This window comes from Cnephaeus nilssonii (genome assembly GCF_951640355.1).
Source record: "Cnephaeus nilssonii genome assembly, chromosome: 16".
Lineage (NCBI taxonomy): Eukaryota > Metazoa > Chordata > Mammalia > Chiroptera > Vespertilionidae > Cnephaeus > Cnephaeus nilssonii.
In genome coordinates this window covers 35,218,348-35,244,058 of record NC_137087.1, presented here as the reverse complement: position 1 = coordinate 35,244,058, position 25,711 = coordinate 35,218,348, and the positions used below count along the sequence as shown (strand labels likewise).

General features: G+C 42.6%; 1 protein-coding gene across 1 annotated transcript in view; it reads right to left on the bottom strand.

Annotated features, from left to right (window-relative positions):
• The window catches only part of PAPSS2 (3'-phosphoadenosine 5'-phosphosulfate synthase 2), a 68,139-nt gene that overhangs the window by 7,954 nt on the left and 34,474 nt on the right, over positions 1–25,711 (bottom strand). The window contains exons 2-8 of the mRNA XM_079794249.1: positions 22,929–23,046; positions 18,075–18,310; positions 17,222–17,360; positions 16,230–16,348; positions 15,991–16,104; positions 13,644–13,755; positions 4,063–4,268 (exon numbers count right to left, since the gene is read on the bottom strand). Of these exons, the coding sequence (XP_079650375.1) occupies positions 4,063–4,268; positions 13,644–13,755; positions 15,991–16,104; positions 16,230–16,348; positions 17,222–17,360; positions 18,075–18,310; positions 22,929–23,046 (1,044 nt within the window). The remainder of the gene's footprint in view (positions 1–4,062; positions 4,269–13,643; positions 13,756–15,990; positions 16,105–16,229; positions 16,349–17,221; positions 17,361–18,074; positions 18,311–22,928; positions 23,047–25,711) is intronic.

The following is a 25,711-nucleotide window of genomic DNA, read 5'->3' as shown; positions in this document are numbered from 1 at the left end:
AACTGGCTCTGCCTAATTTTCTGTAAGTCCCCACCTGTTGCCATAGACAGGCATGGAACCACACAGAGCTAGAGATTTGCAGAACTAGAGACTTGCAGAGCTAGAGATTAGCTCCTTTAAGGGAGGCTAGTGATGTAGTGAAAGGGGAATCGGTCTCAGAATCCAGAGAGCAGGAATGCAAAAAGAAGAGGATGACCTCAAACACTAGGATGAAAATTGCAAAAGGTGAATCAGCTCAAAGAGGGCAAGGAGAGGAAGAATTGAAAGAAACAATCTGGAGACAAAGAGGGAATATGCAAACCAGAAGGAGAGGAGCAGCTGAGGACAGGAAGGTGCAGAGATTAGAATGAAAAAGGGAAAGGAGAGAAGAGAAAGAAAGCAGAAGGAAGGAAAGAAATGGAGAGTTCAGAAAAATAAGGTCATGATAAAAGGGTTCAGAGAACAGAATTGAGAAGAAAAAAAATAACATGTGACACAAGTGGAGAATATGTACTCATTTTTTTGTGGTATCTATTGTAGTCATGGAATTCCGGGGCTGTAAGGAACCTGTAAATCATGTGGACTCAATGTCCTCATTTCCAGAGAAGGCAGTTTCACAGAGAGGAACTGGCAGAGTTCAAGTGCACAGAGCTGTCAGCTAGGACCCATATCTAGGACTCCTCCAAACCAGGCTCTTCCCACTGCATCACTGCCCCTCATCAGTGGTCTCCATGCTGCTATTTCCGCACTGCCTTCAGAGGCATCCTCCATCCATTCAGCACTTCCTATGTGCCAGGTCCTGGGCTTGCTGCTAGGGATTTGATGGTGAATAAGACAGATCAAGATGTGGTCCCTGATCTCATGGTTTGGCAGTCTGAGTGGCCTGACAGAAGAGTAAATGGGCAACAGTACTGTGGAACAGGACAAGGGCAAAGAACTCTGGAGCACAAAGTGTTCTGGGAAGACAAAGAAGGGACACCCAGTCAGGCTCATAAGTCATGGGAGGAAGGCCAACTTCTTAAAGGGGAAAGGAGTAACAAATACGGTGAGGAGGCAGGGGTAAAGGAATAGTGTCCTAGGTTGAGGGACTAGCATATGCTAAAATAAGAGAGAGGATGTTGAGTGGTGAGGATGACTGGAGGAGATACTATGTTGAGTGGTGATGGTAAGAGATAGTATGAAGTCATATGATCTTTATGAAGAATTCCCAAATAAAGCTTGAATAGTTTGCTCTAGCCAAAAAATGGAGAGGAGAAAGGCAAGAGCTAGGGAAGAAACGAAATGTCCTGGCACAGGTTGGAACAGAAGAGAAGCAGACAAGTTCAAGCAATACGAGAGGCAGAAACATCAGGATTGGTGACTGAATGAACAAGGGAGAAGACAGAAGTAAGAATGACACCCAGGTTTGGGACATGGCCAACGTGTGGATGGTGGAGCTGCTCCCTGAGTGGGGGGGACACAGGAAAGGGAACAGGTTTGGGGAGAGGTTTCAAATGTTGAGAGCGAGGTGCTTGCAGGCAATCTCCAGGTGGAGCCATACAGGACAGAGCTCTGGGTAATCAATGCAGTGGTTCTCAGCCTTTATGGTACATGAGAATCACAGGCAACTTTTACCCCCAACACGCAGAACTGATCCCAAGGCAACTAAAATCTGTGAGGGTGGGATCCAGTCATGGGTAATTTTTGAAGCTCCCCAGGTGATTCTGTGGGTCGAATTGGCCGTATGGTTTTCACTGCAAAGCTAAAGGGAAGTCATACTCTGTTCTACTGGTTTCCATATCTATAAAAGGGGAATACTTCACACAAGCATTGTGGGAAATAATTACTGTCTAGAGAGGCTTTGAGAGCCATGGATGAAAGGCAACAGGGCTCCTCCCAGCACTATTTTTATAAGTTTCACCTGCTCCTCATGATTTCATCTGAGATCATGTCACATAGTTCCATGTTAGTGACTTGAGAGAGAGGATGGGGATGACTTGAATGGAAGGTCAAGGTGACTTCAATGAGGAGCAATGCAATAGAGGCAGACCATTTCCTCGGTGACTCTGACCATTTTCCGTGTAAATATCACTCACATGGAAATACAAGAAGACCTAAGATTACTTTTTAGACGAAATTACTTTTGGAAGATTTGGTGTGTTGTTTTTAAAAAAACACATGTTTACGTATCGCTGTGAATTTCAAGGTGCTAAAAAATACAATGCGAAGAGTTTCTTTCCCAATAAAACCCATGTGTTGTGTGTCTGGTAAACACACCTGCAGCACTCCAAGTGTAGTGTATACAAGGTGAGTGTCTGTCTCTGTCTGGTTATCCATGGCCCATTTCTCACCATTAGCTAGCTCACTGGGAATGTTTACAGAGTTCCTCTAATAACCTAATGGTACAGAGTCACTGACTATAATGTCAAGGTCACAGTTTCATCACCACTCTCCCTGGCTTCTAAGAAATTCTGAGCTCCAACTGCCAACACATGTTGCAAGGTAAGATGAAAAGAAATAATTCCTTAGGTTTTGTTTGTTTGGTTGGTTGGTGTGTTGTTGTTTTTTTCCTTTTAATGCTAATCATGTGTATGTGGATGTCAGGCCCAAAGAGTAGGACTATCTGAACTGGCCTGACGACAGACAGCTGTTCCTTAGGCCACTGAGTGAAGATGAGATCACAAATCTATATGGTCACTATCAGGCATAATGATGGCCCAGAACAGAATTCCTCCAATAGCTCTCAGTCTAGCAATTTACAGGACGGTCTGCCACCTCTGGGAGAGCAACTGTTTGGATGGCTTTGAGATGGATGTGCATTAAGTTTAAAGAGGATTGCCCTGGCTGACGTGACTCAGTGTCATCCCATGCACCGAGGTTGCCAGTTCGATTCCCCGTCAGGGCACATGCCCAGGTTTCGGGTTCAATCCCTGGCCAGACTATGTGTGGGAGACAACCAAGCGATGTTTTTCTCTCACATCGATGTTTCTCTCTCTCTTTCTCTCTCCCTCCTTTCCTCCCTCTCCTGTTCTCTCTCTCAAATCAATAAAAACATGTTTTAAAAAAGGTGAAAAGTCAATAAAACTATTTTTAAAAAAGATTAAAGATGCTTATCTGCAGAGTGGAGAGTTGGGTCCAACAAATGAAAAGCGGCTTTGCGGCCAACGGACCTTGTCCATCAGAGGCGGCCACCAGCGGCCTTGAAAAAGCCCTTCCTATCTTGCAACATTTCAGGTAAAAAAGCATAAGTTTGCCCAACAGATTCAAACAGATTTATTTAAACATTTGCAGGGTGTTGGCGCTGAAAAGGATCTTGGAGTTATTTTGAGTCTGGGCTCCTCCTCTTATAAATGAAGAAACTGAGGTCCAGAGAGAAGATGTGCTTTTTAAAGTCTCCTGGGCCTCAAATTGCTCTCTATTCTGTGAACTTTCTGAAAAGTAGTTACCCTGGCTACGGAATTGGACAAGTCCAATCTTTTAAAATGTCAACCCAAATATTTTAATATTGGATGAGGAATGCTTTTTGTATTCAATTTCACATATTTTTCCTTTATGGGAAATGAACCACCTCTAGCAATTCCATAATACCCTCCGCTCCCACCCATCAAACGGAAGTTGTGAGGGAATCTGAGGAGGTTTAGTCTGTTTTGCCTTCAGGCAGGAGAAACTTGAAATGATCCTAATCAGATGAATACATTTTTCAATCTAAGAAATATCCGGTGATGAAAATGTGGTATCTTCCTCCGGAAACTCTGCCAATATCTGCACTGATTTTTGTTTACTGAAAGGATGTCCCTGACCTCCGCCCTGGCCACAGAGCATGAACTCTGAGTCTCTTCCCAGTGATTGGCCGGACCCATTCTGTAGGAAGAAATTGACTTCCCTCGTGAACTTTGGTTTCGTGCATAGCTACAGTTGCTTATGACGCTAGGCTAACTTATCTACCCGGCCCAGTTGTTTCCCATTTAGCTGAGGGACCCAGACATCACAGGAGCCAAGGCCACAAGAGATCATTTAGACCAAAGCCTGAAAAACCTCCCTTGGAAATGCATTCTTCCATCTAACTCCAGTTTTTCTGAGTCCTTCTAAGGGTTGGCAACTTACTTTGATATGGGGATGTTTTGCACATGTTGTTCCCCACACACGGGAGCAACGCTCCTCTTTTCTATGTTCATAGAATTCAGGGTCTTGTAAGATAGCCACCCTCCGTCCGCCGTGTGTGAGGACAATCTTGCTGCACCCTTCCAGCCGCGTCTTGTCGTCCGCAGAGACAGGCAGCACAATGGGAATGCTCAGGTTGATCACGCCATCTGCAGAGAGAGCCACGTGGTGCGTGAATATGGGACTCAAAGTGTGCTGTCCTGTAAGGATGACTCAGATATGCACCATATCCCTTCCAAACGTTGCCTGCAATCGGCATTAAGACCTAAATCCCACATGGTTTGTGCTAGCTGCACCAGCTTCTCCAGTGTCTATGTTGAGACGTCCTCAAGGGGCTTCTCAAATCAGGAGGTGGACTCTTGTAAAAAGTGGGCTGAGTTTCAAATCCTGGAGGTTGTCTCAGTAATTTAGGGGACCCGAGAGGGGTGTCTCCCTTCTGGGTCCCCGTTTTAAAGCTCAGGCCTGACCTCAACGCACTAGGGAGCTTAAAAACCCAATTAAACAAACAACACACACACACACAAAAGACCCCTCTAGTCTTCCTTAGAAATGAACCTTGTCACAACATCTGGCAAGTCTCATGATCTATTTAGACTCTAATTGCACTGCGAACACATTGAGTTGAAAAAGAAAAAAACCCAGGCATTTAATATTAATGAACAGAACCCCCAAACAAGCAGTCCTCTTGATGTTGTTTGTTTACTGAGGTCCAGGAGCAGCATCACCCTTAAATATTTTTGAAAAGACTCACCGGGGAATCACAAGTCTTGCTAGCTCAACCACAATTGAGAACCGTCAGTCAAAAACCAGGGAGGGGTGAAAAACAACGTCCAGTTTATTTACTAAAGCTCATGCCCTTTGTTTGGAGAGTGAGCACCTCTCATCTTGATGCTGAGTCTCTCACTTTAAGAGGTAATTAAGTGACCTGGGTGTACTGGCTTCTTAGCATACAACACAGCAAAGTGGAAGGTGTGGAATGCGGTGTTCAGAAAATTTACATTTTCAGCTGCAAGAAATGTCATATGATAGCTTGACCATGAAGGAAGAGACAGGAAAACTAGATAAAAACAGAAACGGTGATCGTTAATTTTATGTGTTAACTTGGTGAGGCCACAGTATCCAGATATTTGGTCAAACATTATTCTAGATTTCAAAACCATTTCTCTAAAGGTATTTTTAGATGAGATTAGCTTTTTAAGTCAGCAGACTTTGAGTAAAGCAGATTACCCTCCATAAAGTGGTGGGCCTCATCCAATCAGTTGAAGGCTTTAATAGAAAAAGTTAGACCTCCTAAGAAGAAGAGGAAATTCTGCCAGCAGACTGCCTTTTTTAAAATTGAATTTGCTGGGGTGACATTGGTTAATGAAATTATATAGGTTTCAGGTATACAATTCTATAATGCAGGCAGACTGCCTTTGGACTTGAACTGTAACTCTTGCCTAGGTCTACCGCCTGCCAGCCTATCCTGCAGATTTTGGACTAGACAAACCTCTACAACTGCCATAATTGATTCCTTAAAGTAAATCTCTCTCTCTGTCTCTTCCTCTCCCCTCCCTCCTTCCCTCCCTCCTCTGGAAAAACCAAATTTATACAGAAACAAAAAATACAGTCATGGGGCGGGGGTGGGGGGGGGTGGGGGGGTGTGTCCTTTAATGTGAGGCCAACAATCCTAATTGTCTCCCAGTCCTCAGGGCACCATTACATTAGAACTCGGCATAATAACCGGCATAACTAATGACGATGGAGTAATTTTTTAAAGTTTCCTTATGTTTAACACATTCTGTTATTTTTACTTTTTATTAATTTTTTAGAGGGAGAGAGAAAAAAACAATGATGTTTCTCAGTTTGGGGCTTTTTAAAAGGATACTATTTGGCCCCCTGAAAACATCTGTTTTAATGAAGCCAGCTAATTAATGCAAGAGAAATTGCACAACTGTTTTTCTCCATTTGTAATGGTGCTCAAACATCCTGACGAATGTGTCAGTCTCTCTGTTGTACTTACAGGTAAGAAAATGGATCCAGGAAAGAACATTAGGGAGATTTGTGGGGAGTTCCAAAGTTCAAGACTCAGAAGGAAAGGAAAAGAAGGTAAATAAAACCTTGAACTCCAGAGAAAACAAATGCAGTTACTTAAGGATTTGAGGAAATGTACCATAGATGAATGAAGTCTTTTAAACCTAACTTTCAGAAGCCAACACAGAATGCCTCCAACAGAATTAAAGATCTGAGATCTGAGTTCCGTTTTGAGGAGCAAAACACTCTCCCTAGCAGCTATGAAAGCATAGTCTCCAGGCATCTCACTTTACTCCTATTAAATTCTCTCCAGAAGTTACTAGAATGCAAAGAATGTCACAGAATATAGACAGCAACTGCCAGCAATAAAGAAACCCCATCATAAAATCCTGTAACCTGCTCTGCGAACCCTTGTAAACCAAAAAGAAGACACTGTGCAGAGAAAGTAATGGTTTTTGTCACTCAAGTAACTCCCCTGTTTCAAAGTTCAGAGGCAATAAGAGCAAGCCAAGCCCTGTGCAGAGAACACTAAACTCAGGCATGCGTCCTCCCCTTGACTCCTGTGCCATTCACCTTCTGTGCTCAATTTCCTCACTTGAAAATAGGGATAATAAATAATACGTTTCCCCCGGGGTTGCTGGGAGGAGGCATATTGTAAAGCACTGTATCAGCAGAGGTTTATGGTGAAAGATAAGTAAACCCACTGCATAGTCTAACTGAGAAAACAAGAGCGAGGTTAACAATAACACCTTCAAGGTTTCTGATGACCTAGTCAGAAATCATGCCTTCTGTGGATTGTGAATGACTAGTCACACTGCTTATATAAAGAGCGACTTGATCAAAACGAAGTAAAACAAAATGCAAAGCAAAAGATGGGCAGGATGCTGGCGGAAGCCTAGTTCTGACTGCAACACGCTAATGGAGGTGTCTCCTCTCAGTTATTCTGGGTTGAAATCCAAGGAATACTCTGCTTTCCTGTTGCAATCTCCTCCTCAGGTCTACTAGGTTCCTGCCCCGTGTAGCCTCTGGCCCACCTGTATCTTGGCTTTGAGTGAAAACCCAAACTGAGGGATCAGCACTCCCTGACAAGGGGGCCAAGATAAGAGAGCTCATCTGTGGGATGTGACGGAAAGAAGTTCTACCGAGAAATAAAGCCAACTGGTCTCAACCCCCGTAGCGACAACCCCACACAGGTGCGAGCAGATTTACGGTGTTTCCCTATCATCACCTCTATCTACTTTGCTGATACAAAAACATAGCCAACAATGGAACTCTGTGCTGAAACGGCCTCCATACTTTTAAACACTGATTCGGGCTCTCGGCCTCTTTCCTTCTTGTCCGGTGGGGACTGCGTTGGGTATTTCATTGCATTATATCTCACTTTAGAAAAGAGCCTTGTGGTTTTGTAGCCCCGAACATCACTTCATGTTCAGTGGAATAATTTTGCTTTTGCTTTAAATAACTTGCAAGCCTTTTGTTTTAACCTTGCAGGTCTTTTGTTTAAACAACCTTATCGGTTGTTTGGGGCTGCTTCTAGGGGAAAGAAACGAAATTACTTTTTATTGCTTACCTAGGCTTTTTAAAGAAAAAAAAAAACCATGATGGAAAACAATGCCAAAGATAAAGGACATCTTCAGAATTTTACCTTTCCATTCTGGAACAGCGCAGAAGCTTACAGCCACAGCAAGTGTTTATTCCCAGTCCTATAACTGCCAATCATCAGCTTACCATGGAATTTATGCATGATCACACATCACAAACACGTGAAGTATGATCATTCCCAAACCAACCAGGTGCATCCACTTTAGTATATGTGCTGCCGAAGCAAGCACGAGGTGCATCCACTTTAAATGGCATCTAAAATTGATTTATCCTTCAGCAATTACAAATGTTTTGTCAATGCTATTTCCAGATTTGTGAAACTAAATAGAGGGACCAACATTCAGTAGAAGTAACTAGTGGAAAGGATCATTAAATCTTTTAAAATCTCAGGAACAAAATGTGCAACAATTTAGAAATGAGTTTACTTTTGTCAGCCAACTACAACATTATAAACAACAGCTGCATCTGATCCAGAACTTTCCTGTTATTTGGGCTCCAGTCAACAGAAGAGTGTAGCGTTATTTTATTATAACTGGTTGGATCATGAACTGTTAGCAATTCCAACTGGTTCATTTGGATTTTTTTTTTAGGTTCTCAACCATTTCTAATCAATATAATAAATCTACATATAATAATTTAACTACTTGGAAAGTTAAAGTGCATACCAGAAAGGACCATGCCTAGAAAAATATAAACACACTTAAGAAACATGTTTTCAGCTCTGCACCAAAGTAATCTTAAAGCAATAAGGAACAAATTCCTATTAAAACTTCACACATATAACATACAAATATACTTTGCTACTCCTATTTCAAAATATGGAGATTGTAATGACAGCAAAAACCTGGTAAAACCAGATTTGTCCTGGATATTATTCAATAAATTCAAAAGCATTATTTTAGATGAATATCTGTTTTAAAATAATTTTAACATGTCAATGGCTCCTCCAACTTCAGAAAGAAGTTGTCTAAGAAAGAAAAAAAAAAGAAATTGTCTCTTGCAAATATGTGATGGTATAACTATTGCATATGGTTCCAAACCAGGCTTTGGGAGAAGGTACAGAAGCCAACGGCTCTAGAGCGTCCTAGAATCTAGATGGTTAGAGCACATGAAAACATGCTCTGTGGAATAAGCACAAATACTAGGGCCAGGATAACCTGGGTTTGAATTGAGACTTCAAGTGAGTTAACCTTTCCAGTACTTATTTCCTCCTATGCACATCTTCACAGCAGTGTTATCTGGATTAAATGTGATGTCTTATGTCAAAAGCCACGGTCAGACCACATTAAGTGCTGAATAAATGCTGACAGATAGAAGGAAAGCCCTTAAGCCCTGCCTTGGAAACTCAGAGTCCCGGGAGACTTACTTTCAAATGATCGAGTCTCACAAAGCTGCCATGATTTGACCTAACCTAGGGTCACCAGTCAAGAACACAAACTTGTAATGCCATTTTTAAATTTAGACTTGACAACCCACAAACTTTATATATCCAGTGAGAAATAAATTGATATAATACATTGACATGAAAGTAGATCTTTGAGGACAATAGGGAGTACCTCATTATACAATTATTAGAAACACTAAAAAAATTAGACTGAGCTAGTTTATTTTTAATGAAGGGGGGAAAATGTGAATCTTTGAGAAAATTAAAACTGACAAAATGTTTTTAGGAGATATGGTCAGAATAAAAGAATTATTGCCTACACACTGTAGGCGATTAAGAAATTTGTAATTCTTTGTCTATAGAAATTATTTTCGATGGTGGTGACTCAAATTTTCATGAACTGGTTAAAATGAAATGATATCCATATGAATGGTATCTTGCCCAACCTTGATATCCATATGAATGGTATCTTGCCCATAAATGTTAACCACTTTTTGGAATTTGATTCTGTCTACTTAGTCCAGAGGCCATCACGCCAGGCTCTGCCAGGAGATTGTCACGATGTGGTACAGGGCAGGGTTGCAACTGGCTTCCTTAGATGCCTCCAGGGCGGCTGCCCAGGTAGAGGGGTGGCTGAGTCTTCCCTCCCACAGTAGCAGCTCTATTTTAATCTGCTGTATAGATTGCCTCAGATTTCACTGAAATACAGTTATCTGGGTTTTAAAAAAATATATTTTCATTGATTTCAGAGAGGAAGGGAGAGGGAAAGAGAAACATCATTGATGAGATAGAAGCATTGATCGGCTGCCTCCTGCATACCCCACACTGGGGATCAAGCCTACAACCCGGGCACATACCCTGACCAGGAATCAAACCGTGACCTCCTGGTTCATAGGTGGACGCTCAACTACTGAGCCAGGCCAGCTGGGCTGGTTATCTGATGTGTGTGTGTGTGTGTGTGTGTGTGTGTGTGTGTGTGTGTGTGTGTGTGTGTTTTAATGTTAGACAATCACTCATGTGCTGGACCAGGTTCGGACAATGAGCTGTACTTTCTGTCCCACCTAGCTCATACCTGTCTTCACTAACACTCTATCTCCAGCAGCCAGAACAAACCCTGGCATATGAGAACACTTAATAAATATTTGTTGGATAGCTGATGAACTTTTTTGTGTGCTACTTCAAACTGATATGCCTAGAGATAAGCCTTGGTCTCTTCAAGAGTTCGAGTTCCTTTACTTGCATGCCATGGAGGTTTGTTAATGTATAAAAACATTTAATATTAGACCAGGCATTCCTTTAAACTTTCAACATCCCAATGAGGTCGGTACTGATATTAATATCTCTTTTACAGATGAGGATACTGAGACCCAGAGAGTTTAAGTAATTTGCCCAGGTTCATAACGAATCAAGGGCATATGAACCCAGACAGTTTGGCTCCACAGCTTACACTCTTATCCACTATGATATTCCATCCCTACTTTGGTAGAAGTGGGCAGCATATTATATTCCTGGTTATCTGTTTTTATTAATTGATATCCATAGGCGTTGAGGAGGCTCCTGAAGGGCATGAGGCATTTTGAACCCTGACTATACCCGGGGTATGTCCAGTGGTTTTGCGTTGCAGGGGTAGATGGTGGCCAGCAGAGAATTCCCATGGGGCAAAAAGGAGTCTTGCAGAAAGTCCCAGAAATAGGTCCTATAGGCTGGAAGCGGGTAAGGATTATGGAAACAGCAAGACATACCCAATATAGCCTTGCTGGAAGCCACAGGAGAATAAAGGGATGTGTAAGATCACAAGAGTTGTTTCACTCAGTTCTCTAACACTAGAGCGTCCTTAAGTGAGGTCAACACAGAGGAAGGGAACATTCTCCTTCCCACTTGGGTACAAGGACAGCAGTGGCTGGAGTGAATGGGAGGATCTGCACCTTTGTGGGTGCAGAGAGACACAGACCCACATGGCAACTGGCGTATGGCTGGGGGCCTGACTCTGGAGCACAGGCAACAAACACCCTTTGAGAATCCCCACAAACACTGGGGGAGGCTTTGGAAAGAACTTGGACTTCTCCAGGAGCAGGTAGGAGTCGAGAACTAGGGGGATTCAAGTATTAATGGGAAAGCGACCTCATCTGTATCCCCAGACTGGTGGGCTTGGGGGAGGGGAGAGATAGGCACCTGTATTACATGGGAGGTGAGAGCAACAATGCTTCACCCACCTTGTGGTAGTAAGCACCAAATAAGGAAAAGAAAAGCAACGTGTTTTGCAGATTGAAGAGCACCGTGAAAGGAAACTGAAATGGTGTGAGAGGGAGAGAGAGAGATTTGGCTGAAGTTATCCAGATGGATTTTCTGCATTAGCTGTTCTTCATCTTTCTGGATCATAGACTCCTTTAAGAATCCATCAAAATCTAGGAAGCCCAAGAAAAATGTCCCCTTCTCTCCTTCTTAAAACACAAAATATTTTTCCTATTCTAGAATTCTTTTTGTCCCCACACCCTGAAGTCCTAGATCCCAAGTTACCCTGATTTCCATTAATACTGGCCTTGCAACCATACCCATCGCCCTGGTATTTTTCTTTAAAGAACAAATCTTAGTCAAAGGTTACAGACTATGCCTGCAGTAAGGTCCTCACTTCCAAGGTGGCTCACTTTCGTTCTGACCACAGCTCTGGTTTATATGCTCACCGTCAGCCTCTCATTCGTGGCTGATGGCTGAGGTGAGTGGCATTTACTCAATGCAGCCTGTATTTAGCATGTGTTGAAATTAAGACATCGAGGCAAATGTCAGCCTGTAAATGTTTGCTGTACAAACTTCCTGAGTTACTAGCTTCTATAGGAAAGGACCTCAGGAGAGCAGCGGGTACAGAAAGAACAGCGGGCCAACAGTCAGGACCTTCTGGTCTCTGGTCTTGGGCCCCTCATTACCAATGTATGAACTTCAGTAAGTACTTAACCTGAGGTCCGTCTCCTCATCTGTAAAGTAGCATGAAATAGTTGCCTGTCTTCCAGTGCTTTCAAGAGGATCAAATGAAATAATGCCTGAGAAAATGCTTTGTAAACAGTGAAATGTACAGATATGCTTTATTATTATTAAGACAAGCTATACGTAAATCAAGTGCTTTTGGAATGTCATTGAATCTGAGAAATGAAGGTCTCAGGATTGGGGGCATTATCAGCCACAGCTTATAATGGAACAGCTGATAAGAGGAGTGAGGGGCGAGGGCCCGTGTTGACCAGAGTCTTTTTTGGCTCTGATTCTGGCTTTTATGCTCCATTCCCCAGGCAGAGGCACAAGCCCAGAACATGAACATCTTTCCCAAGAAATAATATCTGATTTGAGTTTTCTTCCTAAAAGGTTTAGGCCTGCTCAGTATTACAAATTCAGGGTGACTTTACCACCACCCCTCCCACTTTAATCAGCCATTCTCCAGAGTCTTGAGACAGATAAGTTCCATTTGATAAGCTCAGGCACTTTGAGGAAGGAAATGATCATAGAGAGGTCCGGAAGTTTTCTGAATTACACTTGCTTCTGACCTTGGCCAGATCAGTACTCTAAAAGCCACCAGCCTGTGCCCAGAAAGCTGCCTCCACGCGTCCTTGTTAGCGTTTAGTGGGTGAAGCCAACCTAGTGTATTTCATGCAAAGGGATGCATACTGACACTTTAGCACACACCAAGGAAAGCAGCTGTTGGAAGGAGGCTTGACCGAGCACCTGGAGGATGAGTGGTGCCCTGCACGTCAGCAACATGTGCTGAGTTCATCCTGGTTGCCCAGAGGGTCCCAGCATCTGGCGACAATGCTTCTGCCTGTCTGCTGCCCTCTGAGTATCCGGCCAACAAAGGGCGGTGGAGGTGAAATAGCCTTAACCACCCCTTGGCTTTGTGTGCAAGGAAAACCTTCAGTTCCGTGGTTTTAAACAACCAATAACCCTTTGAGGATAAACAGAAAACTCCTTCAAACGGAAGCTTCTACATGATAGAACTGGACACACCATAAGTGATCTATTTTCACAGTAAGATTTATAAACCAAGATTAGCACTTCTTGCTCCTATGAAGACTCTGAGAAAGATTTTCTCTTTGATAATAAAGAGTGGCAAGAAAGGGAGTTCAGAGGCTTGGTATTGTGTTCTGAAAAAGCTCTGGGAACCACGTGGAGATGGAAAGTTGACAGAAGTGGGAGGAAATGAGCAAAATCGGTGTTCGGAATTGTACAGAATCTAGAAATCTATTTAGAGAATCAATCTGTATTTATATAAGGGAGGGTAATGCTGATGCAAAACTAAAGTTTCAACAAGATTAGTGACTTTTCCAAAGCCAAGAATACGTGGCAGAGGTAGGTCGGTAGGAGTGAACGGTAGGATTTCTGAGTCCAGAGCAAGTCCCCTTTCCTAATGTCTGTCCATCAGTTGTGGCATTGAATACACCGATCAAGAAGATTTGTTCCGATTTGGGGAATTTCATTGTATTGGCCAAATAACAACAACTAATAATAATAATTAATAATAATAATGAAACAAAAAAACCCATACCATCTAGCAGGGTGCCGAAGTGTATAACCTGCAAGTACTCCTTCTCCCGCATAAAACCTTTAAGGGGAGTGGCCCAGCCTTCACTCAAAACTTGGACCCACTGAAGATCCAGCTGCAAAACAGGAAAAGCAGGTGAACATTTCCATAAGCTCTGCTGTTCAGCCATCTGGCCCCAGGGCAGCCCTTTCTTATTCCGCTGACAGGAGGATGAAGGCAGAACCTTTTATGTTTTTAGTGTTCCCATGTGTTATGCTGACCCATAATCTCGGGGCCAGATACATTTGAATCTAGAACTCTCCTACAGGGGAGTGGTGAAAAGATTTCAAATTGAGATGATTTATTTGAACACTTCAGGCTCTATCTATCCTTATGGTGTGCAACTGTATTGAACATTCACAATTCATTCTCTTCGCCCACCCGCCCCCCTCCACAAAAATTCTGGTTTGGCTATATTTTTTTTCACCAAATGCACTATTTAGTTGACTGAATTGGGCAAACCACTGACTCTGAAATAAAATTCCAAAATTCTTAGTGTGATACTCAAAGCCCTTTAAGCTCCGGCCCAAGGGGCTCATGCAGGCACTTCCACTTCTTCCCATTGCCTGCTTGGGAGCCAGTTCACTAACAACTCATAGTCTAAGCCCGTGGTCGGCAAACTGCGGCTCGCGAGCCACATGCGGCTCTTTGGCCCCTTGAGTGTGGCTCTTCCACAAAACACCACGGCCTGGGCGAGTCTATTTTGAAGAAGTTTAAGTTTAAAAAATTTGGCTCTCAAAAGAAATGTCAATCGTTGTACTGTTGATATTTGGCCCTGTTGACCAATGAGTTTGCCGACCACTGGTCTAAACACATATGTGGTTTCGGGCTTAGCCTCCTTCCCACCTGAAAATTTCTATTCATCCTTTAAAACCCAGCTCCTGGATCACTTCTCTGAAACCTTTCCTGTCATTCTTAGGACTAAAAAAAAATAAAAATTAATCATTAGATTGAAGTTCTTTATTTATTTATTTATTTATTTTTACCTTGAAGCCCATTTTGTTATTGGAACTATGATTTCACACTGTAATGATGTTTCTAATCTGCCTGGAACATTGGAGTGTTCAGAACTTATTCTGTAGAGTAAGGGGTTCTGTGACTAAATTTGTCATGAATTATCAGAGTATAGAGTCTTCATGAGCTGAAACAGGTTCCCAAGGAATTTTACTTGCTTCTGACCTTGGCTGGATCAACATTGAACATTCACAATTCATTCTCTTTGCCCACCCGCCCTGATATTATAATATCAGTCATTATAATCCACGTACAGTTACTCTTCATAATATGGGCGGTATGAATAAGGGAAATGCGGTGTTCATAAAGAAAAACGTTTCATCTTGTCAAATGTTTTTTAACCTCTAAAATTTTTTAAACTTAAACTTCTTCTAATGCCACTTCTTCAAAATTAATGTTTTTTAACCTCTCCTCCAATCAAATCTGTTGCCAAGAATTGCCACAGGGCAGCTGAGCACAGAGGCAGACCAGGCAGGTAACTGTGTTTCCATAGGACAGTGTTGCTTGATTGTCTTCATCCCTTCAGTTATGCCAAAGTGTATGCAATAGGCAATAATCGTTGGCAGCTGCTGGAAGTGGTTGTGCCACCAGCTTGTGCCAGATTAGTTGCAATGTGGAATCTAAAAGATAAATGCTGACCCATAAAAATATACAAGGTTTTAATAGACAACAAAAAGATACCAATGAAAACATGGTCACCTTATATGGACCAACTACCACTGATCCATAAAAGGGCCAAGTCTGTGCACAGCAGTCTGCTGGGGTTGCATCTGTATCTTCCAGGCAGCAGAATTGACACAATTAAAGCTGCCTCCCTCTCTCCTCGGATCAGATGCTCCCTGATGAGGAAAGAGGAGAATTTGCAGAGTAGAAAAAGATTGGGGCATTCATATCACTTTAGTTCAGGGTTGTTTTTTGTTTCCCCCAAATTCTTTCTTGACTGCCCAAGAAGCACTTGTGTTCCTGACAAGCAATCCTTCCAGCAGTTGACAATGATTATTGCCTATTGCATACACTTTGGCATAACTGAAGGGATGAAGACAATCAAGCAACACTGTCCTATGGAAACACAGTTACCTGCCTGGTCTGCCTCTGTGCTCAGCTGCCCTGTGGCAATTCTTGGCAACAGATTTGATTGGCGGAGAGGTTAAAAAACATTTGACAAGATGAAACGTTTTTCTTTATGAACACCGCATTTCCCTTATTCATACCGCCCATGTTATGAAGAGTAACTGTACATGGATTATAATGACTGATATTAAGCGTAATTCCCCTTGGCCAGCCTGCACCCTCTTACCTTGGTAATTGGCAGGGACGGGAGAGCTTCTGCCTCAGCTCGGACTTGGTCTAGTTTGTTTTCCGGCACAAAGAGCTCATGGATGCCATTGATTACAGTATGGGGTACAATGCTCTGAAATGAAGCAGAATGGGGGACAATTTGAAATGAAAGCTATAAGGAGAATACTTCAGTAAGTAGATGATCTTTCATGATCTTATTCAATTTAAAAGAAAAGACAAGACAAGCAGGCCACCCACCTGCTCTTGCAGAAGTTCCACCACCTGCTGGACACACTCGCTCACGGAGGACGAGTCCGTTTTAAGCACCAGCTCGGGCGTCTCAGGTTTCTCATAATCAGAATCAATGCCCGTGAATCCTGCGAAGCAGAGGGTGGAAATCACATCTGCCCCAACAGAACCGTCTTTTTAATCAATAAGACATAATATATGTATTAAGCTGAGAATTCAGATTATAACAGAAAAGGTCACCCAGCCATCCTGGACCGCTAGCCGTACGTGAGAAAATACACAGCTGCATTTTCAATAGAGAAAGTCCCAGATGAGCCACAAAATCTGGCTGGCCAAGCCCAAGCCGCCTGCAGCTGATCAGAATACAAAGAGAAGATGGAAAAGCCAGGCACACTCCTAAGCACACGCTCGTACTGACTCATCCATTTTAGTTCCCTGAACTTGACTGCTCATCACTGAGGTGACAGTTCTTAAAAAATATGAACCCACAGCCCTTAGAGTGTGGTTAGAGTGTTGGCCCGCGGACTGAATTTGATTTGATTCCAGTCAAGGGCATGTACCTCGGTTGCAGGCTCAATCCTCCGGCCCTAGTCAGAGCAGGTGTGGGAGGAAACCAATAGATGTGTCTCTCTCACATTGATGTTTCTCTCTCTGTGTCTCTCCCCGTCCCTTCCAATTTCTCTAAAAAAAAAAAATCAATGGAAAAATATCCTCAAGTGAGGATTAACAAAAAACCAACCAACCAAACAAAAAGATTAGTTGCAATGTGGGATCTAAAAGATAAAAAAATATAAAATAAAAAAACTATTTAAAAAATATGAACCCATGTTTTAATAAGCCCATGGACATACTGAAGATATCAGGGTGGGATAGAGGTTGTGTATGCTATATGCAATTTTAGAAAACAGCTTCTGAAACTTCCGACAGGTTTCTGGGGACAGACCCGGAAGGATGGGTGACAGACGCAAGAGGCAAAGGTGTGGCTGAGCTGGTTCTCCTACCTTTGATCTCCCCAGCTCGGGCTTTTTTGTAGAGGCCTTTGACGTCTCGGCTTTCACAAATGTTTAGAGGCGCATCTATAAATATTTCAAAGAAGGGCAGTCCAGCCAATTCATGGATTTTGCGGGCATTCTCGCGATCCTGGCAAGAAAATTTCACGTAAGAACCGAATAAGAGGTTTCCCAATGAAAGTCTTCATCCGAAAACATCATGTGAAGGCAACAGTGGGGTCTGTGCTCAGCAGAGGTGGCGGGAGCCTCCTCCTTCAGAGGAAGCGCAGAAAGGTCACTCCAGTAAACAGTTCTCTGGAGGACTTTCCCAGCAAACCCAGGGAAGGAATCTCCGCTCAAGTTCAGGGCCGGCAACGTGGGAGCATTTCATTCAAAGACGTTCCAAGTACAAAGCTTCTTATTGGAAGCTCACGGACAAACTGGGAGAGGGCCACTCCCCCTCCATGAATTGAGTGAAACACACAGAACCTGGGGCTTGGGGAGAAGCTGCTGTTTCCTTTCAGTGAGCTAAGCCCTCGGAGTTTGGGGAGAAATGAAATTATAGCGCCTTGGAGTTTTTCTTGGTTAATGTTTTCTTCCTTTCAGCTCTGGCCAAGTGTGCCTTACAATTGTGTGTGTGTGGAAGGGTTTCTGTGGTCTGGTGCCCTGGCATCTGGAAATGAAGGCCCTCTCTTCATCACCAATATTAAATAGAGGAAATGAGGAAGCAAGTGAGGGGAGCAAGGAACGGGGAGGGAAATTGGAAGTTTAACATTCCTCCGGGCCCTCTCCCCCTCTCCCCCAACTCCTGTTCCTGGCAGTGAGCGTGCCAGGCTGGCAGTGTGTGGGAACCAAACCAGTTTACCTTTGTGAAAGGAGAAATGAAGCTGGTAATGCAGACCAGACCAGCGTCGGCAAACAGCTTGGCCACCTCGGCAATCCTGCGGATATTCTCCTCTCTGTCTCCCGGAGAGAATCCAAGGTTTTTGTTAAGGCCGTGACGGACGTTGTCCCCATCGAGGGAGTAGCAGGGGATGGCGTGGGAGACCAGGTACTCCTCCAGAGCAAAACTGATCGTCGTCTTCCCAGCACCGGAGAGACCTGTTCAGAGCAGGCAAGACAAGACAGGCATTGTCCCTGACTGTTTAAGATGACAAATTGGAACCTGATCCTAATCGTGACCTGATCCTAATTTTTACCTACTTTAAGTGTAAATTATACCCTTATTGCAATCATTTGATTGACCTCAAATCAAAACCCTTACAATCTAGAAAAAGTCTAGTGTGCTACAAGTCCAATACTTGCATTTCTTTCAAATCTTGACATAACTATTTGTCCCTTATTAGGACGATAGCCTCTCCAAGCCAGGGAGGGTCATCCAGGGGGAGATCTTGTGGGGGCTGCATTTGGTTCCTGCTATGTTCTGCTTGGCCTGCAGAGTGTTTTAAAGATTAGAAAGTTGCACATAAAATCCAGATTTTGGCTTCTCTTGATAAAAACAAACAGACAAACAAACAAACAAAAAAGCCCAAGAAGATCTGGTGAGAGTGTTCTCACAGCCTCTTGTGACAGCAATCAGAGCAGAGGGGACAGCCAGCCCGCCGAGGCTGGGAGGCCACCTCCCTTTGTCGATGCCCCTACACAAGCATCTGACCGCAGAGCCCATATACTGTCCTTTATTTTCAAAACTTTTTCGACGATGACTCTTTAACATCAAGGGTGGGAAGCGTCCTGAGCGAGGCTGTGGATGTACTGAGAGCTGCCATACACTCTTGGCCGTTTGGAGGCTTTACATGAGAACAGTGACCGTGTACCTTTCACCACGGTTTCACAGCACCATGGCTGGGAACACACTTTATAATTTCAGTATGAAGGAAAACATAAGGAGAAAGGGAATTACATAAGTGATTCGAAAATTACTTTAAATCCTGGAAAAGTAGCACCCGACACATTCGATAATCCTAAAGATCTCGGAACCTGAAGAATATTCCATTGTGCAAAGCCACTGTCAGCACCCAGGCGTGGAAGAGGAAAAGTTAGGGGCAAAGAAAAGAAGGTCAAGAGGTCACTACAAAGACAGAGGGTGGAAAGAAGGAAAAGACAAAAAGTACAAGGAAAGCAGGGACGTAAGACAGAGAGCAAAGGAGACTTGATAAGAAAGGTATTACATGGCCCTAGCTGGTGTGGCTCAGTGGATAGAGCATCGGCCTGCGGACTGAAGGGTCCCGGGTTTGATTCCGGTCAAGGGCACATGCCCAGGTTGCAGGCTCGATCCCCAGTAGTGGGTGTGCAGGAGGCAGCCGATCAATGATTCTCTCTCATCATTGATGTTTCTCTCTCTCTCTCCCTCTCCCTTCCTCTCTGAAATCAATAAAATATATATTTTTAAAAAGAAGGGTATTACATGAAAGGTAAACAAATAATTTCCATATTTTAGTTATGTTTTATCATGCACCTGGCCTTGAGATAGGATCATTAGGACAAGTGGCTATCTGAAGAACGTGTTGGCAATCTCTACAAATCACTGCTGACGACATTGTCTATTATGTAACTTTGTCTATTATGTAACGCATTGCCTATTAGAATTTGTCTGGTTGTAGGGTAGGAGAAATGGAACTCCTGAATCTCTGGTATGCTCTCTCCCAGAAGAAAATGAGAGAAATAATAGAACTTTCCTTTGATTTTGTTTCAGCTCTCAGGAAACTAAGAGCTAAAATCACAGTAATAGTATTTTTTTTTAACAACTGAATTTATTATAGAATCTGGATATTAATACATCAAGTAAGTGGTATTACTCTCATTTTTATAAGATTAGGTCTTTCATTCAGGTAAAGTATCTTGTCTTTGCCACTTTATTGTAGAGCCATATCACAATTTATATCAGAGAGTAGATTCTTCATGTAGCCTATTTCAAAGAACAGTATTTTTTCCTGTGGAACTAGCATGGGTCTTGCTAAATGAACTTTTTTATATCATCACCAGGTTTATCAAGTTGACTGGATTTATTCCAAATTTCTACTTTAAAGTGAGATTAACTTTGTATTTGACTTTCTGAATCAGCTGCTCAACTACCATTCCGTCATTTCAAATCAGGGCTCAAAAATGGATGGCCTGGAAAAAGAACTGAGCAATTTGAATCATGAATTTGACTTGCATTTCTTTCAAACCTTGAGATAACTATTTGTCCCCAAGAAAAAGTAATGTATTAGGTCAATAATATTAACTTTTTTTTTTTTTTAGCTATCATTATTATTTTTTAAGACATTTTTAAGAATCGTTTTTTAAAGAGAAAGAGAGAGGGAGAGAGAGAAACATTAATGTGAGAGCAAAATATGATCACCTCCCACTGGGGATGGAGCCCCCAACCTGGGCATTTGACCTGACTGGAAATTGAACCGACAACTTTTTAGTGCACAGGCCAACGCCCAACCAACTGAGCCACACCAGCCAGGGCCATCATTATTATTTTTATTACTATTATATTACTGTGACGTTTCCCAAGGAGTGGCTAATGAGACATTATGTGAAAGTATTTGTTTTCTTCAGAGATTAAAAGCAGAGAGAAGTTGTTCTGTTTTTACGCTCCTGTGCTTCCTTAACATTTTTTACAAACTACAGGAAGCTGAAATCCTGTAAACCAGCCACTGCTTTTTCAGAGGATTGCCTTTACATGGCTTTTAAATTCTGAACATTATCATGCATAATGTATTATGCTTATGGCAGAACTAATTTTTTTCCATTGATTTTCCTCTTGCGTCCACCAAGGGTTTTGTTGGACCATGGTAACTATATTAAACTAGATGGCTGCCATATTTATTTTAATACTTTGGAGTAACACTAATTACATCTATTGAGAGCTTTACCATGGACGAGGCACTGCTAAGTGTATATCTACTCTATTTCACTTAGTTCTACCTACATCTCTATGAGGCAGGTACTATGTTTCTTCCTTAGAGAGTTTAATTGACTTGTTCAAAGTCACATAGTTAACATAGGCTCAAATCCAAATCTCTGGATTAGAAGTATTTGGTTTCTTTGGGCTGCGTGGTCAGTATCCTACCTCTGCAATATATCAGAATAAAAAATAAATTTTGTCCCCTCTTCTACAGTTCTTTTTCATTTTTCAAGGGTATTCCATATCAGAAAAAAATGGACTCTGCGTGGATGTCCTAATTTAAAAGTTGGACAAATCCACAAAGGCAAACACGCAACATAAAGACAAGCACACAAGGAAGAAACAACTGGGACCCAGCTGTGCTTTATCTGTTGCTGCCCTCATGTCGCTCAGAGGGAGTTGGGGGAAACATTTCAGGAATCAGGCCAGGCGAATCCTGCCTTTTGGAATATAGCAGGCTCCTTGCCCCACTGTCTCTCATCACCCTGGAAGCTGGAAAAAGTTGTTGGACCAGGGATGAATAAAACCAGGAAACCAAAAGCAAGTGCCACAAGTCGCTGAAGAAAAACAAAAAAAAAACTTGAAGAAGAAGAAGAAGAAGGCTAATGTAGACAAAAATGGGAAAGACTCAGGATGTCAAGGAAAGAGGCAAGGCAGGTCCCTACCTGCCACACTCATTAGACTTATTCCCAGGTAAGACTCCGTCAGCATTTGTAAATAAATAGTAATACCTAAATGATTTCCTAATCTGTATCAACATATCTGTTTGTATGAGGTCATCTCTTTTTGAAATATTATGTCTATGAAATATCATGAAATAAAATGACCTTGGTTTGTCCTTTTAAGTCCAGGCTATGTCAGACTTTTCCCAGGAATCAACTTTCTCTACATTGTACTCAGAATATAAGTTCTAGTTCTGTTACTAACCCTTAGCTTTGACATTCTGTGGCTATAAAAACACACAAAAAAATGGGAGCTTCATTTGGTTACCTCAGTGGGAGTAAGTTATTTCTATATGTAAGGGCAACAATCCTCAGCTAAATAGAAATTACAAGGTTTCCTTCTTGCACACAGTTTAATTTTTTTACACAATGAAAAACAGTCTCATTGAGTGCTAAAATATCAGAAAACGTAAAGAATATCTCTAAACACCCAGAACTATCTGCTCGATGCCAAATGCTTGATGTCATGTTAGAAAAGCCACATTCATGACTGCCATACAAATGTGCTTAGGCACGAAATTGAGAATTATGGAATTCCTTAGGCCGAATGGGAATGTCATCATCAACTTGTCCCATCTTTTCCTGACAAAGAGGAGAAAACTGAGAACTAGAGACATTCACAATGTGATCCAAGTCCTCGTTCTGACTGAGGTGGAGTTAGGAGGCAGCTCTCAGCCTCCTTCTAATGTTAAAATAAACACGTAATTATGTTACACTGATTTCCTTAACATTGTGTGTCACACATCAATTTTTGATTAAAATATATCAACATGGCCCTAGGCAGTTTGGTTCAGTGGTTAGAGCCTGGGCCTGCAGACTGAAGGGTCTCAGGTTCAATTCTGGTCAAGGGCTCATGCCCAGATTGTAGGCTCGATCCCCAGTAGGCGGCATGCAGGAGGCAGCCGATCAATGATTCTCTCCCATCATTGATGTTTCTCTCTCTCTCCCTCTCCCTCCCTCTCTGAAACCAATAAAGATATATTAAAAAAAAAAAAATATATATATATATACACACACACACATATATATATACATATATATATGTGTGTATATATATATATATGTATATATATATGTATATATATATATCAACACAGCATACCTGTCAGCCACACGGTACATCCTCGGAATCCGCCCCTTGTTCCAACTACCTGCCCTCTCTTATTCCTGCTCACATGGTGGGCCTGATAGATGACATTGGTGGATTTGTGCTGGTTCTCCTACAAAGAAAGATAAGATCAAGTACAATAGTTAATAAGCTAATAAACATAATATGTATAAATATAATAAAGTAACAGATTCCATTAATAGTCTTCCCCAAAGGAAACTCCTCCTTTATTATTGGCATACAGAGCACATTAATTAATTCTGCTACAGACACAAATTAGTCTAGTCCATGGATATCAGTTCACCTGTTCATTTACTGATTCTTTCAGTAGATTTTTATGTATTCATACCCATCATGAATCTTTGAAAGTACAATTTGGATGAGATAATTATTGATATAATGTAAAAGTTCAGTTCCATGACATTTTAAAATGTAGTTTTTGCCCTGGCCGGTATGGCTCAGTGGTTGGAGTGTCATCCTGTGCATCACAGGGTTTCGGGTTCAATCCGTGGTCAGGGCGTGTGGGTGAGGCAGCCGATCAATGTTTCTCTCTCACATCGATGCTCCTCCCCCCCCCCCCCCGCCCCGTCCCTCTCCCCCTTTTCCTTCCTCTTTCTCTAGAATGAATGAAAAACATATCCTTGGGTGAGGATTGAAAAAAAATACATAAAATGTGCAGTTTTTTGGTGAAAAAAAAATTTAAATGATGGGATCCAAAGATGGTGGGGTGGTTAAGTAAAAAGGTTGGGAACTACCCACATGTATTTTTGGTGTGGAAATGAATGTCTTATGACATGTAATCCAAGTTGCTTAACTATAAAAATCTAGGGAGCTTTTTAAACACCACACATGTACACCCATCAGAGCTAAAAAGCACCAATATTCTTTGAGCAAGACCCAGAGAAGCTTAGAAAACTCGGGGCCACATAAGGGCAACTATTAAATTCTGGAGCAAATTAAATCACTTCTTTATGCCACCTCCTTGGGGAAAAACAAAGGGGGATACGAGTAGGACGATTCGGAGGCTACATGAGACAAAGGATGTGAACATGCCCTTACTGTCAGCGTCCTCTATAAACGTGGATGCTGCTGCTGACCACTCAGTGTATACCCCTGACAGGAAAGGCGGGAGCCAGCTGGACAAGGACCAGGAAAATCGCTTCAAGTCCAAAGGGAAGGAGCCCCCTGCTGGCCTGGGGCAGTGCAACCAGGGGGGCAGGCCTGCTGGTGAGGCACAGAGCCCCCAGCAAAGGGGCCAGTCAGGCAGGGAGTGAACAGTCAGAGGGAGCCAGGAGGAAGATGTTGAAAGCTGGGATCAGCTGGGTTGTCTGAAACCCTCCCCAGCTAGATGCTCGGATCACCCGTCAAGCCAGCCTGGTGAGAACCCAGGATGTGGAAGAGGCGGGATCTAGTCCAGAATGCAGCAGGTCAGACAGCAGTGGCTTCCACTTGTGGGTTCATAAATGGGGACAAATTAGTCTAGTCCATGAGACATTCTAGCAATATTTCCCCTGGTGAGCAGATCCCCTGAAGGAGTCTGAGTCTTCTGTGCCAAGTGTACTTTACAGCTTAAGGACATTAATGTCTTTTTCTTTGTTTCCTTGTTAATCACTACCATTAAAAATCAAGAACACTGAGTCTGGATATCAGGCCCAAAAGTCAGTTCACCTGTTCATTTACTGATCCTTTCAGTAGATTTTTATGTAAATGAGCTCTAACAAGAAAAAATTCCGAGATGTCCTAAGTTAAATTATAGCAGGTCAGAGGGTGGGAGGAAGAAGTAAGAGATTAATCAGTTAAGAGCCTCAGTCCAAAATCAATAAAAGACTGCTCACATTCCTGATTATATGTTGAAATTTTGAATCAACTTCCAGGATGCTATCTAAAAAAAACGGCCAACTACCCTAGCCAGTTTGGCTCAGTGGATAGAGCGTTAGCCCGAGGACTGAAGAGTCCCGGGTTTGAATCCACTCAAGTACCTCAGTTGCAGTTCGATCCCGGGCCCTGGTCAGGGCATGTGCAGGAGGCAACCCTTCCACTCTCTCTAAAAATCAATGGAAAAATATCCTTAGGTGAGGATTAACAAAAAATAAAAAACTTTAAAAAGGCCAATTGCCAGGTGCCACCACATCCTGTTTATGTATGAACGTTCCCACAACCAATCCCAAAATAGGAACGATTTATTCCTTAGAAACTATACACCTACCCCAGAACTGCCCCCACTTCGCCTTTTCCCACCCTCCTGCGGCCAGTGTAAATTCTTTCAAAACAATTGACATCTTTCGTCCCTAAGCCCAGTGTATCAAAGAGCCCGTCAGCCCCAGGACAGTGGGCATGCTCACCTTCTCCATCTAGCCCTGCTGCTGCTGGTTCCCAGCGGTCGCCAACCTTTCGGACCTCACGGACCACCAGTTGGCGACGGCTGGTTAGACAGTATGTCCCGGAACCTGGCCCTTTTTCTGGCTAGCATATGGCTCAATAAACCCTTTCTTCCTGAAAAGCTTGCGGCCTCGAAGCTACAACTATAGGCACTGGGAATATGGTACTGTACTAAACAAAGCAGAGTCCTTGGCATCATTTTGGGGGCAAATACAGCTAAGAAGATAAGTAACTGGGACCCCCCCCCTCCCTGGAGAAGGGGGAGGGACTCATACATATATCTGTATACTATATGGAGACATAGAAACACCTACGACTCAGTAATATAAAGACAATCCCATCTTTAAAAATGGGCAAAAGATCTGAACAATCACTTCTCAAGGGAAGATGCACAAATG